At 31.4% G+C, this 15,249-nt stretch overlaps 1 protein-coding gene across 4 annotated transcripts in view; it reads left to right on the top strand.

The window, feature by feature from the left end:
- Positions 1-13,740, top strand: part of Pdp1 (PAR bZIP family member Pdp1) — a 242,996-nt gene extending 229,256 nt beyond the window's left edge. For 3 of the 4 annotated variants that reach the window (XM_074116941.1, XM_074116940.1, XM_074116938.1), the window contains 5 exons: positions 2,892-3,022; positions 4,338-4,611; positions 8,066-8,174; positions 8,550-8,694; positions 9,840-13,740. In XM_074116941.1, the coding sequence (XP_073973042.1) occupies positions 2,892-3,022; positions 4,338-4,611; positions 8,066-8,174; positions 8,550-8,694; positions 9,840-9,929 (749 nt within the window). In that variant the 3' untranslated portion in view covers positions 9,930-13,740. The remainder of the gene's footprint in view (positions 1-2,891; positions 3,023-4,337; positions 4,612-8,065; positions 8,175-8,549; positions 8,695-9,839) is intronic. The other variant, XM_074116939.1, reaches the window with a different exon arrangement.
- The last annotated feature ends 1,509 nt before the right edge of the window (positions 13,741-15,249 follow it).

Genomic DNA, 15,249 nt, shown 5'->3' with positions numbered 1-15,249 from the left:
TGTAAAAAACTCAAAAAGTAAAAAACTAGATAAACCCTTATAGATTTTACGTTTAGATTTTTGTTACAGTCGAATCGTTTTCATAAAAATAAAAAAAATATTGTAGATTTAAGTGAAAATTAATAAACATTCGTTGAAAAGAAACTTTACTTTGGAGGCTTTTAAAAAGACCTTTTAAATTAGTTTACTTCCATTTGAAAGTAACATTCTTTTCCTTGCTATCATTGCTAATGTTAAAGTAGTAATTTGTGTTGAAATTAATTCCGGTTTGGTTTTCTTTCCGGGAAAACGACCCGTAACAATTCCTTCCGATAAAACTTATATAAAGGGAAATTTTGTGAAAAAATCTTTATAAATTTTCTTAATTTTCATTACTGCAATACATTAAAACTACACCTTTTTTTAAAAAAATAAGAGTGGGGAATTCAGATTTAGTTCTAAAGAACATCTCTTACTGCTTGCCCTTGGTCACTTCAAAATTGTGTTAGATTTCTGGACAATGCAGCAAATTGGGTGACTTCAAAAAAATTGGCTAAGAGAGAACTGGGGCTTGGAACATCGTAGAGTTGAAATTTATATTTTTATTGAGGCTTAGGAAACAAAATCTAATTATGGTGTTGGTAATTACAAAAATAAAGACTAGACTTACAGCTAAAGGGTGATTTTGATTGGAAATGGGAGAATTGATTCTGAACATTGTAGAAGCATTGGGTGGCGCCACTGTTTGATGTTCAATAGTTTTGAGTACCAATTTTTTTTCTGAATTATTCTAAGCTTATATCTTTTTCAAGAAGTCTGCAGAGGAGTTTATATCGTCTGTTCAGTTATTTTCTATTAAGTCTGGTCCTAAGGCAGTATGTTTTTATTTGAACAATCCTGGATGCGTTGCTAAGGGTGCGTTCCACTTGGCGACCACAACGACCACGACCACGACCGCGATTTTGGCCGTTCCACTTGCTTGTGAGCGTTGCGATCGAAAACCCAAGTGGAACGGACTGTGGGCGTTTTAACCGTTCATGTAAACATTACATATGGCGGCTTCGAAAATAAGTTAGAAGCTTGAAGAGGTTATTTTTTAATTTAAACCCCATTTATAAGCAAATTTATAATAAACTTTATTAATTATTGGTAAAGCTGACTTATACTAAAAGAATATATATAATTCAATTTTTTATATTGCATTTTGGAGTATTTATAAAATTTACGTTTAAATAAAATTAAAGTGTCTTTTGTGGCAACAGTTGGATATTTATTAATAATGCTTTAGAAAGTTCTTTATCTAGTTCCGATTAGAGTGGAATGCAATTTTACAAAATCGCAATGATAAAAAGCGAAAACTTAGGCCACGTATTATTAGCTATCAGAGTAATTGATCTTTATTCAAATGAAGAATTTAAAAGTTATTTCAGGTAAATGATTTTGTGTTATTCAGTGATTTAGTATGTAAAGGGATAAGTAATTATTTATTTATTTATTTTTTGTAGACTTTCGAGAAACACATTCTATTATTTACATGAAATAATACTTTCATTTACATGGGATAATTTTTTCGGTCGCCATATTTTGTTTTAAAAATTGCGCCAACTCTGAACGCCCACTTCGACCCAGCTTTTAAGGTGGGGCGTTGTGGTCGTTGTGTGGGCGAAAATAGTGACGTCATTAGTGACGTTTTCGCCACGACCACAACGACCATGGTCGCCAAGTGGAACGCCTGAAAGTATGTTTTGGTCGTTGTGGTCGCCAAGTGGAACGCACCCTAAGTCCTATGGTGATGATAAATCTCCTTAAGTTAAACAGTGGTTATCAATGATGAACGGATTCAGTGTGAAACTGAAAGTAATTATAGCAAGGACCGGGATCTTAATTTCTCTTCGAGAGGTTAAGATCGCGGTACAATTGCAGTTATGTGAAAATGAAGGGATTCAGAAATCAGTGGCGTACTCAGAGTTGAGAATAGGGCTAAGGACATATACCTGGGGAACTCCTCCATTAACTAAATAAATAAATCTTCAAAAATATTTAAATCAACTCTGTAAAATAATTTCGATATCCTTAATAACTAAGTAAGATATTTTTTAAATACAAAATTTATAGGTTAAACAAAAAAAAATCACGTTACAGATTACTACTTTTATCAGGTATGAATTTCTTTAAAAACTGTAAAATCAAATGGTTATTCATAAAGAAATGATAAATCTATTTTAAATAATAAAAATTCTGATGTACTATTTAATAATAATTTTGTGTTGCCAGAGATACAGATCATATCACATGTTAGTACTCATGGATAGTAATGTCGTTAACTTTATGATAAATAAAACCTTGAATAGTTAATGAAAAATGCGAACTATTCAATAAATAATAATTTATAAGGAAAGTTTTTATAAAAATTTAAAAAAATATATATATATTACCTGCTCTACAGTTTTACCAGTAAGTTATTTAGAGAGCAGCAAGTGTTATGTAGGTAACTTGTAATAAAAACTATACAATTATCTGGTTGATCCTCCATTGATAAATAGTAGTACATAATTATTAATATAATAGTAGTTATTCTAGTAACATTGCAAGGTCATTTTTCATCTGTCATCACAAAACGTTCCCTCATTATCTGTTACCTAGTTTTGCTATTAATTTTACTGTAAAGTGAAGTTTTTTTTTTAGATAGATAAACTGAATAATCAGATTTAAATATTTTGTCTCAGAAAAAAATTGTTTTATCGAAATTCAGAAATTACCACTTTTTTACAAGGACCTTGTCGACGTTAATACGCCTGAGTGTAGTGGTACATTTACATGGTCATGTTTTTGAAGCATATTCTAAACTTATTTAACTTATAATTGTCTTTTGTCTCATATAATCATTAAAACAAATCTTAATCTGTTTGCAGGTAAATCTTGCGGCAAAGAAAGCCCCGAGAAAAAGGATGAAACAGAACTGTGGAGCAATGTGGAAGCACAGGCCGCTTTTCTGGGACCAAATCTGTGGGAGAAAACTTTACCATATGACACAGATCTCAAGGTAATTGCATTTTTATTAAAAGTAAAGTGAACTTGTATTCCACGTTTGTTGTGATATTTAGATTTGCAACTAGGCAAGTCAAAAATTTGAAAACAGTTTTACGAGTGAAAGCATTGTCATCATGCTAAATGTTCTGTTAATATTAATCATTAAATAAAATTCAAAGAGCCTGGACCCAAAACCACGATAAATCTTAGCTTTGCTGGCCTCGAACTGCTCGGCTGATGTGGCGCTTGATGCTGATTGTATTTTATCACGTTTTTGAGATTTTTCGGAATATGGCCTCGCCAAATTTCCTTTTAAACTTAGAAAACTATATTCAAGACACTTGGGAGAGGAGCTGGGTGGACTTACTCTCTGAAGTGATACTTCCAAGAGATGTATTGTCCTGTCCTATCACTTCTATATTATATTAAGGAAAGTTTTATATTTATTAATTTTCCGAGTTTGAAGAGCATTTCTCTCTTGGAGGTACCAATTTGAAAAATTGGCTTTTCACTGTTTAGAAGTTTTTTAAAATTGCACCAACCATTCGCTCTAAGCTTCCTATAAGCATTTTAAAATTTAGGTTTACATTTGATGTTTAAATAAATTTTTTAGTAACAATTTAATTCTTAAGAAAAATCAGATTTTAAGAAATTAGATTAGTTCAAACCTCGGGTATTGAAATAAATGGTAGTCATTTAGGTGTGCACACCAAATTGGTTTTTTATATAACTTCAGCACCAATGAAATTTCTTTCATTTTGCATCTTACATTTATTTATACACATTAATGTATCTAAACTTTCGCGATTGGGAGTCTCCCGAAAATGGCCTCCACAATTCCTCGTAAGTATTGTGCAATAAAGAAGGCCAGTGGGATTTTTTGTCATCTCATCCTAAAAAAAGTTCTTCTGAAGGTAATCGTACATTCTGAAAACATCCATCCTTTGTGTAGTATGGCGGGTGCTTTTCTAAAACGCTTGAACACAGTTTACCTTCAAATTTGGTCTTAATATCTACTTGAAGTAGTATAATTGGAGGCATGGCAGTGGTGATTGCGGCTGTAACTCCAGCTTCTTCCTTAAGGTTCAGATCTGTTCTCTTTAGCGGAGAAAGCCCAATGAATTACGACAGTAATTCTTGACTACAGATTTATTGAATGAATTTCTGATGGTGGGAAATAAATTTGCGACTTTGTTCCCGATTTTAGTTGTAAATTAAAAGTCTTAAAAAATAATTTTGGTGTGTTAGGCTCTGTACGTAGCCTTTTACGTTTCTTCACATTAGCATTCCTTAAAATTCTTCATTTAATATTAATTATTTTTTACTAGTATGTGGACCTGGATGAGTTCCTGTCAGAAAATGGTATACCAGTGGAAGGAGGCATGCAAAATGCTGGCGGAGTACATGCAGCCAGTGCCGCCGGCGCGGCAGGACCGCAACAAGTGCCAGGCACCCCCTCTGGAAGTGGTTGCCTGAAAGATCAAGTAGCTGGTAGAATGTCTCCACAACCTAGCGTGATTCTCACCAAAAGAGAACCGTCACCTAGCCCCAGCGAGGCAATGAGTCCTCTGGCAATATCTCCACCGTCTCCAGCAGAATCTAGTTAGTACAAGTTTTTCTAATTATTCTTATGTTGTATATTGAATAGAGAGGCTTTTTGTCTTTATTGTACTCTAAAATGTTTATCGAACAGTTGTGTTTCTTCAATTCTAGGCAGCCATGGCTAAAGAACTATTTTCCTATTGTGCAAAAAGAGTCCTCAGGGTTTCATTAATTAAAAAAACAAAAATCCTTTTTGAGAAGTAGAATTAGTATATAACAATAAAATAAAAAGCAATTCATTATCTCTTAACTTTGCCTCAAGTAGGTGAACTAGTTTCGAAGTATTTATACAAACATTCTTCTAAATTTTGATGTCCATAAGGTCTTCTCTAGAAACTTTGTTTATTCTGAAACCAATGGCCATGAATCTAAAACTCCTCTGATTCATCTACTTCTACCACCTCCTAGTATTGGATCGTGAAAATTTCTATCATTTTCATTCTGTTTTATTATTATTATTACTGTTATTAATTGCCTATAACTTAGATTCTCAATTTTCCGGTCCTTACAAGTCCTGATTGATCACTTTTCTCAAAGCTTGATCTTGTTGGTACTTAATTTCGATAGTAATTGAAAACGTTTTTTCAAAAAACTAACATTTTAAATGGAAACCCCCGGCCAAGAGGTTAGACTAGCGGCTCAAAATGTCTATGTGGTACCAAGTACATTTTTTGTTTATATGAGCTACAGTAAAATTAAGTTAAAATCTTTTAAAATTAATAGAACTTTCATTTAATTAAAAAGAACATTGGTACATATTGCTTTTTTACTAATTGTGGTTCATTATACTTTATTAATATGAAATCAGCTGTATCTATAAACCTTACAATGTCGTGAACTTTTAAGAGTTTGGCATGTCTATTTGTAAATGTGTTATGTCTCAAATAACAGTATAATAAATAAAAATTAATATAAATCTTAATCACTAGCTTTATCTAAAAATCTAGGCGTAATTCATCTTGCAGTTCTGACATTAATTTACTCACACCATTTCTCGAAATAAGGGGCAAAAAATTTTATAACTTAATCCCATGTTTGATGCTCTTCTAAACCATGAACTAACTTTAGAGGCAAAAGATACTTTTCTATCTCCTTCGTAGTTTATAAATGTTTTATAACGTAAAAAGTGTGCTGTGAAACGGAAGAGTTGTAATCAGGTTTGGGCTGTAAGGGAGAAGCTCAAATTCAAATAATCAGTTTCTGAGGACATTTATCATAGTGGCCTTGCATTTTCTTGTTTACGGAATATCCTAATTACCTTATTGGTTGAAAACAGTAATTTCGGATGTTATTTGTAATTGCAATACGTTGAGGAAAAACCTCAAAATGAGTAATGTCTTTAAGGTTTCCTTCAAGAACAGAATCAATTTTATTTTTCTTCAGTGGCTGTGGGAATGGACTAGTTAGTGAGGAGAAAATCCACATTTATTGCGAATTGTTTGTTGAAATAAAAGAATTGTTTTTATTGAAGGGTTTTCACAGCATGCAGCTTGCAGTAGCGTAATTTTAACATTCTGCAGCATCTAGGAACCATGGTTTATCTTAAAAAAGTTCTGTAGAACAGCCTAATTCACCTGAAAATGTTTTTTAGTAATCTTGTAAACGAAAAAACCGCTTTTACAGCTGGCGCAGACTTTGAGTCGGCGTAGTTTCTGATACTAATGTTAAGAATATTCTAGACTAGACGAAGCTCTTTTTCTAAGTCTCAGCACTTATTATTTTGTGACAAACCTGGCAGCCACGTAGAAACCGAGCCCTTCTCATAACTGACCAATGCATCTAGTTTATGCTTTCACGGCCATCTATGCCCAAATAATGTCACAGTTCATAAAGATCTACTACTTGAATAAGCATCAGTTAATGTATTAATACTAAATCTACTTTATGGCAACATTTTTATGTTATGTTAGTTTTCAGTCCAACTTGGAATTTTGTTATTTAAAAAAAAATAAAAAATAATATTGTTAAAAAAAAATAATTATAATAAAAATCGCATCCATGAAGAACCGAAAAAACACCCTATCTGGAGGCTGGCCAACTGCACGGGTTTTCGTTCTTCCATCAGGTTAAACTTATAAAACAGAAAGCATGTCCATATCATTTAGTATATTGCCAACTTAAATATATCTGTAAATATTTATTTATTGCTAGTTGGTAGTTTATTTTTTGGGTGCTAAAATGGCTATAATCTCAAAGGTTCGGTGGTTGGGTCTGCAATACTAGTAAATTAGACTTTATATCCTTGCTTTTTTTCTTCAGTGTTAGGGATATTCTGAAATCTCTTTTAAAAATGTACTTTCTAATTCGTAAAATTTGTCAGGATAAGTGTGTCTAGAAGCTGCCGTTTTTTCTGAATCATATTCTAAATCCCTGACAGATCTCTCTAAATTTCAAACATGCATTTGCCTCCGCCTACAACGAGTAAACCAATTAACGCAGTACACAACAAGCTGAATGGTTCTATTGAAGATGTACCAGGCTTGGATTATCTTTCTAACAATTGTATGTCCAAAGTAAGGTTGGAAATTAGGTTAGCCCCAGCACATACCACTTTAGACATACGTAAACAATTTAATTTCCCTGTTGTAGTTTTCTACAGTTTTCACTTTGGACAGAGTGGGATTACTGGGCTTCGCGCTCAATCTAGATGGCCACAGCTACCTATGCTTAGGGTTTTCTTACCCTTGGACAGATACTAGCCGTCGCTTTAGTGAGCTTAACTGCCGGTAATTTCTTACTTTATTTTAGCGCGCGCTCCTCGCAAACATCATCACAGGGTTGTTAGGCACTTCGTGGGATCAGACAGCCCACCTTCCCCTGTAAAGTGACTTCTTTACAGTGTCAGGCGAAGCCTACTTATTTCGCCGCTAATATATTGTATGGTGTTCACACCATACGCAACCTGTGGTCGCCTGGTAGCAGTATATAGGTTGCATCAGGGAAAGAATCCCACAGTTTTGGAGTTGTTCTCGCAATATCTTACACCCTTTTCCGGCATTTTCACCATTATTACAGTTTGTAAAGTTGTAATTATTATTATTTGATATATTATCCTTAGAAGGAGGCGAGCTAAGCCTACATAGGCCACTAGTTTCTAAACTATTGAATAACTGTGAAAAAAAAACCCTCAAATCTGTCATCTATCTTATAACTACTGCTTTGGTTCATGCAAGCTCCAAAGTTATTTACTTTTTACCAAGGATAGGTTATTATATTAAATTCTAATTATTATTAATATTTACTTGCAGAAATAAAAAGTCCTCATTCAATTGGAATTCCTGGTGTGTAAATATAGTTTAAAAACACTACAACTACTGATGCACTTGCCCCCAAAAAATCCTTATTTAACAAATCCATTATTTTCTTTCTAAATTATGATTAATATATATTTAAACAAAAAATTTACTAAATAAAATTAATTTAAATAAAACATTCATTTATCTCTGTTAAACAGCCTTGTCGTTTGCATCATCGAGTAGAGATGCATTTGATCCAAGAACAAGAGCCTTCTCAGATGAAGAACTGAAACCACAACCAATGGTGAAGAAGTCGAGGAAACAGGTGATTAAATTTTAATTTTTTTCTTTTAATTTTTGGAGAAAAAAAACAAACAAAATTGCTAAAAACCAGCTGGAAATTATCGTAATGACTTGGACAAAAGTAAGCTTAGAGTAGAGAGCGAATTATTCTCTGTAGTTTGGAATAATATTCTGCTTCTAGCCTAGTTATTGTTTATTAGATCGATTATCTCCCCAAGCATCCCTACATTGAAATGTGGCGACACTTTGGAAGTAATCGCAGGTAATGTGTCTTGTGCAATGTTGGAAACATGATATCTATCCAGTTTTTAGCCTCTATTAAACTTTTATTATTAGTAATATGAAAATTACCCTAACAATCGTTAATACTATGACGTTTGACATGGTGGTGTTGCTGGTCTCACAGTTCGTCCCGGAAGGTCTAAAGGATGAAAAATACTGGGCTCGCCGTAGAAAGAATAATATGGCTGCTAAACGATCCAGAGATGCTCGTAGAATGAAAGAAAATCAGATAGCTCTGAGAGCCGGTTTTCTAGAGAAGGAGGTATGTTCTTTATGTATTTATTTATTTTATTTTCTACTTAAAGCGCATCAACATCAGGTTTTTTTTTGGGACTCGAAGCCGTTATATTGCTGTTCCCGTGCAGTGTATTCTCTCCCTTAAAATCACCGACAGAGAGCCGAAGAAAAGAAAGAAGGATAGGCAGCTGGATTCAGATCCAGGATTGCTGCGTCAGAGTTTGGTAGTCTTTCTATATGGGTAGTTTGTTTCTGAAATTTTAATTATGATGGAGTTAAGTACTTTCTATGAATGGGATGGGTCCCTCTAAAATGGTGTCCCATAAGTAACATGTCACCAAATTTTTCATTTTTAAAGTTTAACTCTAAACATAACTATTCAGCAGCGACTTCGTAGTTATGACTAAAGATCTTTGGGTAATAGTTTGTTCATAGTATGTTCTTCTACAGTTCGTCTACGGACAGAGAGAAAAAAAAATTATGGTTGCACAGTGTACATGGACTTGAATCCAAGATCTCAGGCTTGCTATTCCTGCTTCATTAATTGACCTAACTTCTTCCCTATCACATTATTGATATTAAAATCAAATCACCGCTAGATAATACGAGTACATCCTAAAATGGATTTGAGCCTTATTTACAGTTAAGAAACTTATGTCTAACTGCAAAAAGAATTTAGCTTCTAGAGGCAGGATGACAAAATTAAAATTGACGATAAACATATATATACATGTAAGTGAAAGTTGTTGGTAGGTTTTTTTCTACAATTTTATTCTAGAAAGGCTTTTATTAATCTTACAAATATTAACTAAGTGTAATTTAGCATATTAGGCTCAGCGTTTTTTAATCGATGCACGACAAACATGATGAACGAACTATCTGACTACCCTAAGGCACAATAAGTGTTTTGTGGCTGCGGAACCGTGAGGTATAGGTCCCGTCCGTTTTCTAATTATAATCTGACTACCCTTCTAAAGTGGAATATTGCCCCTCTAGCTACTATCCTCCTCCATGATTCTCGCAGTACTAAACTTCGTCCGAATACCTCTATGATTATCAAGTTTATTGTAAATTTATTTTTTTGTATATGAATTTATGTTATTTTTTATGTATGAATGATAGAATTACTTAATAAAAAGTGTAATGTCTTTCCTTTTTTTTTTTTTTTAGAATCTTGGCTTGAGACAGGAAATGGATCGGCTGAAAAAAGAGAATCTAGCGCTGAGAGACAGGCTATCCAAGTTCACGTCGGAGATATAACGTTGATGAGCGGCGCATTTACCATTTTCGATACTCTGTCTCGATGGAGATGATGAGCGGAGAAGATCTCAGATATAAGATTGAAGAAAAGAAAAAAAAATTGTATAAAATATAAATTACCTAACAACGAGAAATACCACTGTTGGTTTTTTATTTGGACGATCTTCAGCAGCCAATTTGAATCTCAAATTCAAAACTCTGCACCACCTGTATTTTTAGAACCAAGGAAGTAAAGGAAAAAAGTATAATTTATAATATATTTTTTTAAATTTAATATTGTTTTCCTCTCAAATATTGTATTTTTGTTAAAGGTCTACAGAAAAGAAAAAAAAATAGTTGTTCCCTTGTTTTGGTTGTATTTTCTTGGAGAGAAAAAGTAAATATCTTCTAAGATAATCTTCGCTCAGTTGAAATTTTTATAAATTTTTAAGACCCGCGCCGCTTTACAAAAAAATGATTTAACCAAAGTGACTGATCCTTTGTTGGAATACATTTGACTGGCAATGAGATGTAATCGAAGAAAGTTTAAAGAGAATATCATCCTCTTTTCTTACTTTAATTTTTTTAAATTTTAAAAACCGCAAGTGCAGAAATAATTTTGATTTTAAGATTCTTTCTGTTTTCTTTGCTCTGGTACCTTTGATAGTTTTGTTTCTCCTTAATTATTCCTCTAAAACTTCTACTTCTTGATTTGTAACCCTTCTAAAATCCAGCCAAATTATAGACAGATTTTAATAAACAGAAACTGTTTTTTCTTCTTTCTTTCTTGTTCAACTTATAATTAGATATCCTAGGTATATTTAGATGTAAAAAGAAAAAAATATATATAATTAGCTTACATGTTTAATGTTATGTATACAGTATTTCTCTATAAATATTTATATAAATGAAAATAATGATCATTCTAAATAAATATTTCAAAAGAATAAACAATGATAAAAATAATATTAATAGCAGTGAAACATAGAAATAACCTTCTGTTCGTTCTCAATGTTTAGAACCTTTGCTGTTTTTATAACCTATTTGTTTTATCTATTTTTTTCATACTTTTTTTTTATAATATTAAAGCACGGCTGTGATCATATACAATACATGTGAGTGTGATAAATTACATCGTTTTATCTTTTATTATTGTAATAAATAAGAATTTTTTTCTTTAATGGTATTTTAAATTGGAAAGCGAAAAACAGAACAGGCCTAGAGAACAGTGTGTGTGATTAAAAGTACAAATTAAGGTGAAGTTTGTATTAATTCTATGTTTCACTGTTATTAGGCCGCCCGTCATATTCAAATACAAACCTAAAAATAAAAATTAGAACATTACGTTTATTTACAGTGGTGAGTGTATAAAAAATCGTAAAAAGTTATGATCAATGCTTAATAAACATTCTCATGATGTAAATTCTTTACAGCTTTAAAAAAAAATACTGTCTCCTTTTTTAATCAAGAAATTAAAATTCGTTTATTGCTTTAATTATTAACAGTTTGAATTGTGGGAAATAAGTTGTAAGCGTATGGCTGGAAGCGGCTTTGAGTATATTTTGGGGGCCTATAACTTAGCATTGTGACTGCGAATGTGCACAGATTAATTCTGGTTAGCCAGAGAATATTGGAGCAGTTAATTTATAACCCTCTGGGTCGTGAAGGAATCAGCGACTGCTTCTTCATCTATATACTAAGCGAGGTATGCCGAGGCGTTCTCAATTCTTGATGTTTTGACCCTTTCTTCAAAATGTTTCGTCCACTTGTAATCAGGAATATCTTCTGACTAAACAATAGCTTTCATTTTAAATTTTTTTTTTTTAAATCTTTAAAACTGTATGTGTAAAAACGGAACAGAAGTTAATTACATAGTCTTACTCTATGCATGTCGTACTTCATATGGTTCCTCAGATGTAGGGTACATTCAGACCACCCAATACCAACCAGCCTTACCCTCCTTTTGTAAACTAGACAACGCTCCCTGCGTTGAAAGATGTACCCCATCTTTCAATTTGAAAGAATTTGTCAAAACAAAACCTTTAAATTATAACACAGGAAGGAGGCGTTAATGAAATTAATGAGAATGTTTATAGCAAGCTTACTTATTATTTGTTACATCCACGTATTAAAGAATTTTTACATATGTTTAATAATTTTCAGAAATTATTATTTTTTAAAGAAATTTTATTTTAATGAGATCAAGTTATTTAATAACTTTTTAACGTCTTAAATTTTGATAGCTCGTAGTTTAAATTAAAAACCGTTCTTAATTTCAAACACCACTCTTCCATTTTTAATGAATGTTTATAAAACAAACGAATTAGATGTTTTTTTCTTCTCTAAATGTTGAATGTGTAGTAAAGAAAAATTATATATAGAATATTGTGTATGAAATAATAAAATAGTAAAAGAATAAAAAATTACATGCGCTGTATAGCTTCTAAGTTAAAACGTTTTCAATAAAACGTTAATTTATAAAAAAAAAAAGTTTTTAGATTGAGAAAAAATCTATACATCTATATAAAGATACCAGCTGCTAATTTTAGCATATATAATATATATTACAAATGTTATATAAATAAATGATATTTTTTAGTTATTTCTTTTTTTTAAAAAAAAACTTGTACATTTACTGAGCACAAGGTATTTTTTACTTTGTAGATGATTTTTTTTTTCTTAATTTTAACTTTAAATATATATACTCCATTTTATTTTTTTAGTTCCGTCTTTTTAATTTGTCTCTTACTTTTTAAGAAACTAGGTACCATGTGTGTCTGTGTTATTAATTTGTACTTAAATTTGGATACAAGTGTTTGCTTAAATACAGAAAAATAATTAACCAGGTTTTTTTCTCAAGTAAAAGCATTTTTGTAGCTTTTTTTTTTTTAAAAAAAGATATCAAATGCTTGAGTTATATTTCTTTATATTTTCTTTTATTGTAATTATAGGTGACAAGGAGTTACCATTAATTTCCTAATGTCATTTAGATTTCAGACATTAATTTCATTCCCTTAATTATTATTTAAGTATAATGAATATAAAGTAATGAGAAATTATTAATTAATCTTGTATTCATTAATTAAAATAGAGAGAACATTGTATTTATGTCGATTCTTTTTTACGAAATGTAGGGGGTTTAAGTTAAATGACTTCAGTGCCTAGTGCTTGCCTGATCTGTTAGAAGCTAGTAAGTTTGTAGCCTCACAAAGTTCTGTCATGTACAGGAAAGTTACAATCACGATATTCTACATACTTCAACAGGATATTAATTAATTTCGGTACAGCATGAAAAAGAAAATTATAACTCTCGTGAAAGTCTTAAAAAATTTGTTAATATGTTCTTGATAATGATTGCAAATGTTGCTGTTGGTTGCACTGTGAGTTATTAATTATTATCACAGTTATTTATTATTAATTCTTTCCAATACTTTTATTACCATATTGAACCATCCGTGGATTTAAATTGAAACATTGAGGAGTTAAGTCAGGAACTGCAAATCCATTGAGCTTCTCAAAGATTAGCTAGGCAATACCTAAGCAAATAACATTCCTCTTATTTAAATCGCTGATCACAGCCCAATGTTTCTGAAACTCATACCTAGAATGTGAAGTATCTATGTTCCAAATTATTGATACTTAAAAATTCTAGTTTAGTTTTGTATATAGGCTACATTCGAAAAAAGAAATTACTCTTTGATTTTTTGGGGTCGTTAATACACTATAATCTTCAACTTATTCTTAATGTATTCCGCAATTTTGGGAAATCTTTCTACTTTGAGATTGCATCAATGGTTAAATTGAACTTCTTTAATTTCAATGTTTTTTTTTTTTAAATCAAGATTCTAAACACTTATGCCCACATTAAATAATATTGCCATTTAAATAATAATTTAAATGTGCTTCAGTTACCGATTTAATATCAATCTATGACAGAGGTTGAGAAGTTGCCGACCTGGCGATTCTGTATGTTAATATCTGTAGCTTCTGTTTAGTAAGGCATACTGCATTTAACAAACTTAAGCAAATAACTTGACTTAAATCCTCCAAACCACAAATAACTTTTTGGAATAGAAAAAACAAACAAATAATTGGAGATTTTTTTTTTTATTTTTGTACAAATTACGATTCCTAATTTTTTTTTTTAGTAGACTCCAAATTAAAATTTATTGCGATTTTTGTTTTTCATTTTTTTTCGTTTGTTTTTAAAGTAATTAATTGCTAATGAATTATACATTATTCATCCATCCGTTAAGTTTGCAAAACTATTTGTGCCTTCATGATTTTTTAGTACATAAATTTGTAATTAAAGAAAAATTAATAAAAAGGGCATATGTTTTCTTTTTGTTTTTACCAGTTGTACTAAACATAATTGTTTTGTTCGTGATTTATTTATGTGTTTTTTGTTTTTCCAACATTTTGAAGATATTAAATCCATAAAACAAAATCCCTTGACTAAGCTATTTTAATGAAGAAATAAACATTAATTTTGACCTTTTTTTCGTTCATTCTACTTCATTTTTTTTTCTATCGTAAATAATAATAAGTTAAAAATTAAGTAATAATAAATAAAAAGAAATTTAAAATAAATAGGATGTGGAAAATTTTTAAAAAGCTTTACTCCATCTATTTTGTTATGCACTGTTCATTTAAATGAATGGGATTTGGGAAAATATTGTATTTTTTTTGAGAATTGTGTATGTTATTATACCTGTTATTTCTTTTGTTTATTTTTAAATACAAAAAAAGAGAAAGTTATAAAAAAAAAAAAAGAGTCGTCAAGTTAAAATTTTCTTATTCCTACTCCTAGGAGTTTACAAATAATTTTATATTATGCTACTGTTTATTAACTGTCAGCTGACTAGATTACTAGACCGTTTTATGTTCTAAACCAGGGGTGAGCAACCTTTTTAATCAATAGGCCAATTTAAATTTAAATTTTTTTTGGCGGGACGCACATAGATTAACTCTTATTAATAATTTACGAAACTTCGTACGAAACGCATCGCGTCCGTATTGCATGTTAAACAAGTCACCGCCAAGTGTGTATCTCGTCACAAAAAAAATCGCGCAGACGCGGCGCGTTCGTATTTAATGTTTAAAAACGTCGTCGACAAGTAACTCGCCATAAAAAAAATATGTAGGTTTAGTATGTACGACCATGTGACTCTAGGTTTAGGCAGGAATCAGATTACTCTGATTACAGGCCTACTCACGGGGCACGGAAGGTTCAGAAAGCACCTGCACAAGATAGGGCTTATTAGCTCGGAACCTTTGTGCAGATTGTGTCAGGAAGAGGAGGAAACGGCCTCTCACCTGTTGTTCGATTGCGTTGCAATTG

This window comes from Rhodnius prolixus, unplaced genomic scaffold (genome assembly GCF_049639745.1).
Source record: "Rhodnius prolixus isolate KJV_2025 unplaced genomic scaffold, Rpr scaffold_2, whole genome shotgun sequence".
Classification (NCBI taxonomy): Eukaryota; Metazoa; Arthropoda; class Insecta; order Hemiptera; family Reduviidae; genus Rhodnius; species Rhodnius prolixus.
Note: the sequence above shows the minus strand (reverse complement) of the source record. Positions and strands in the feature narration are given on the sequence as shown.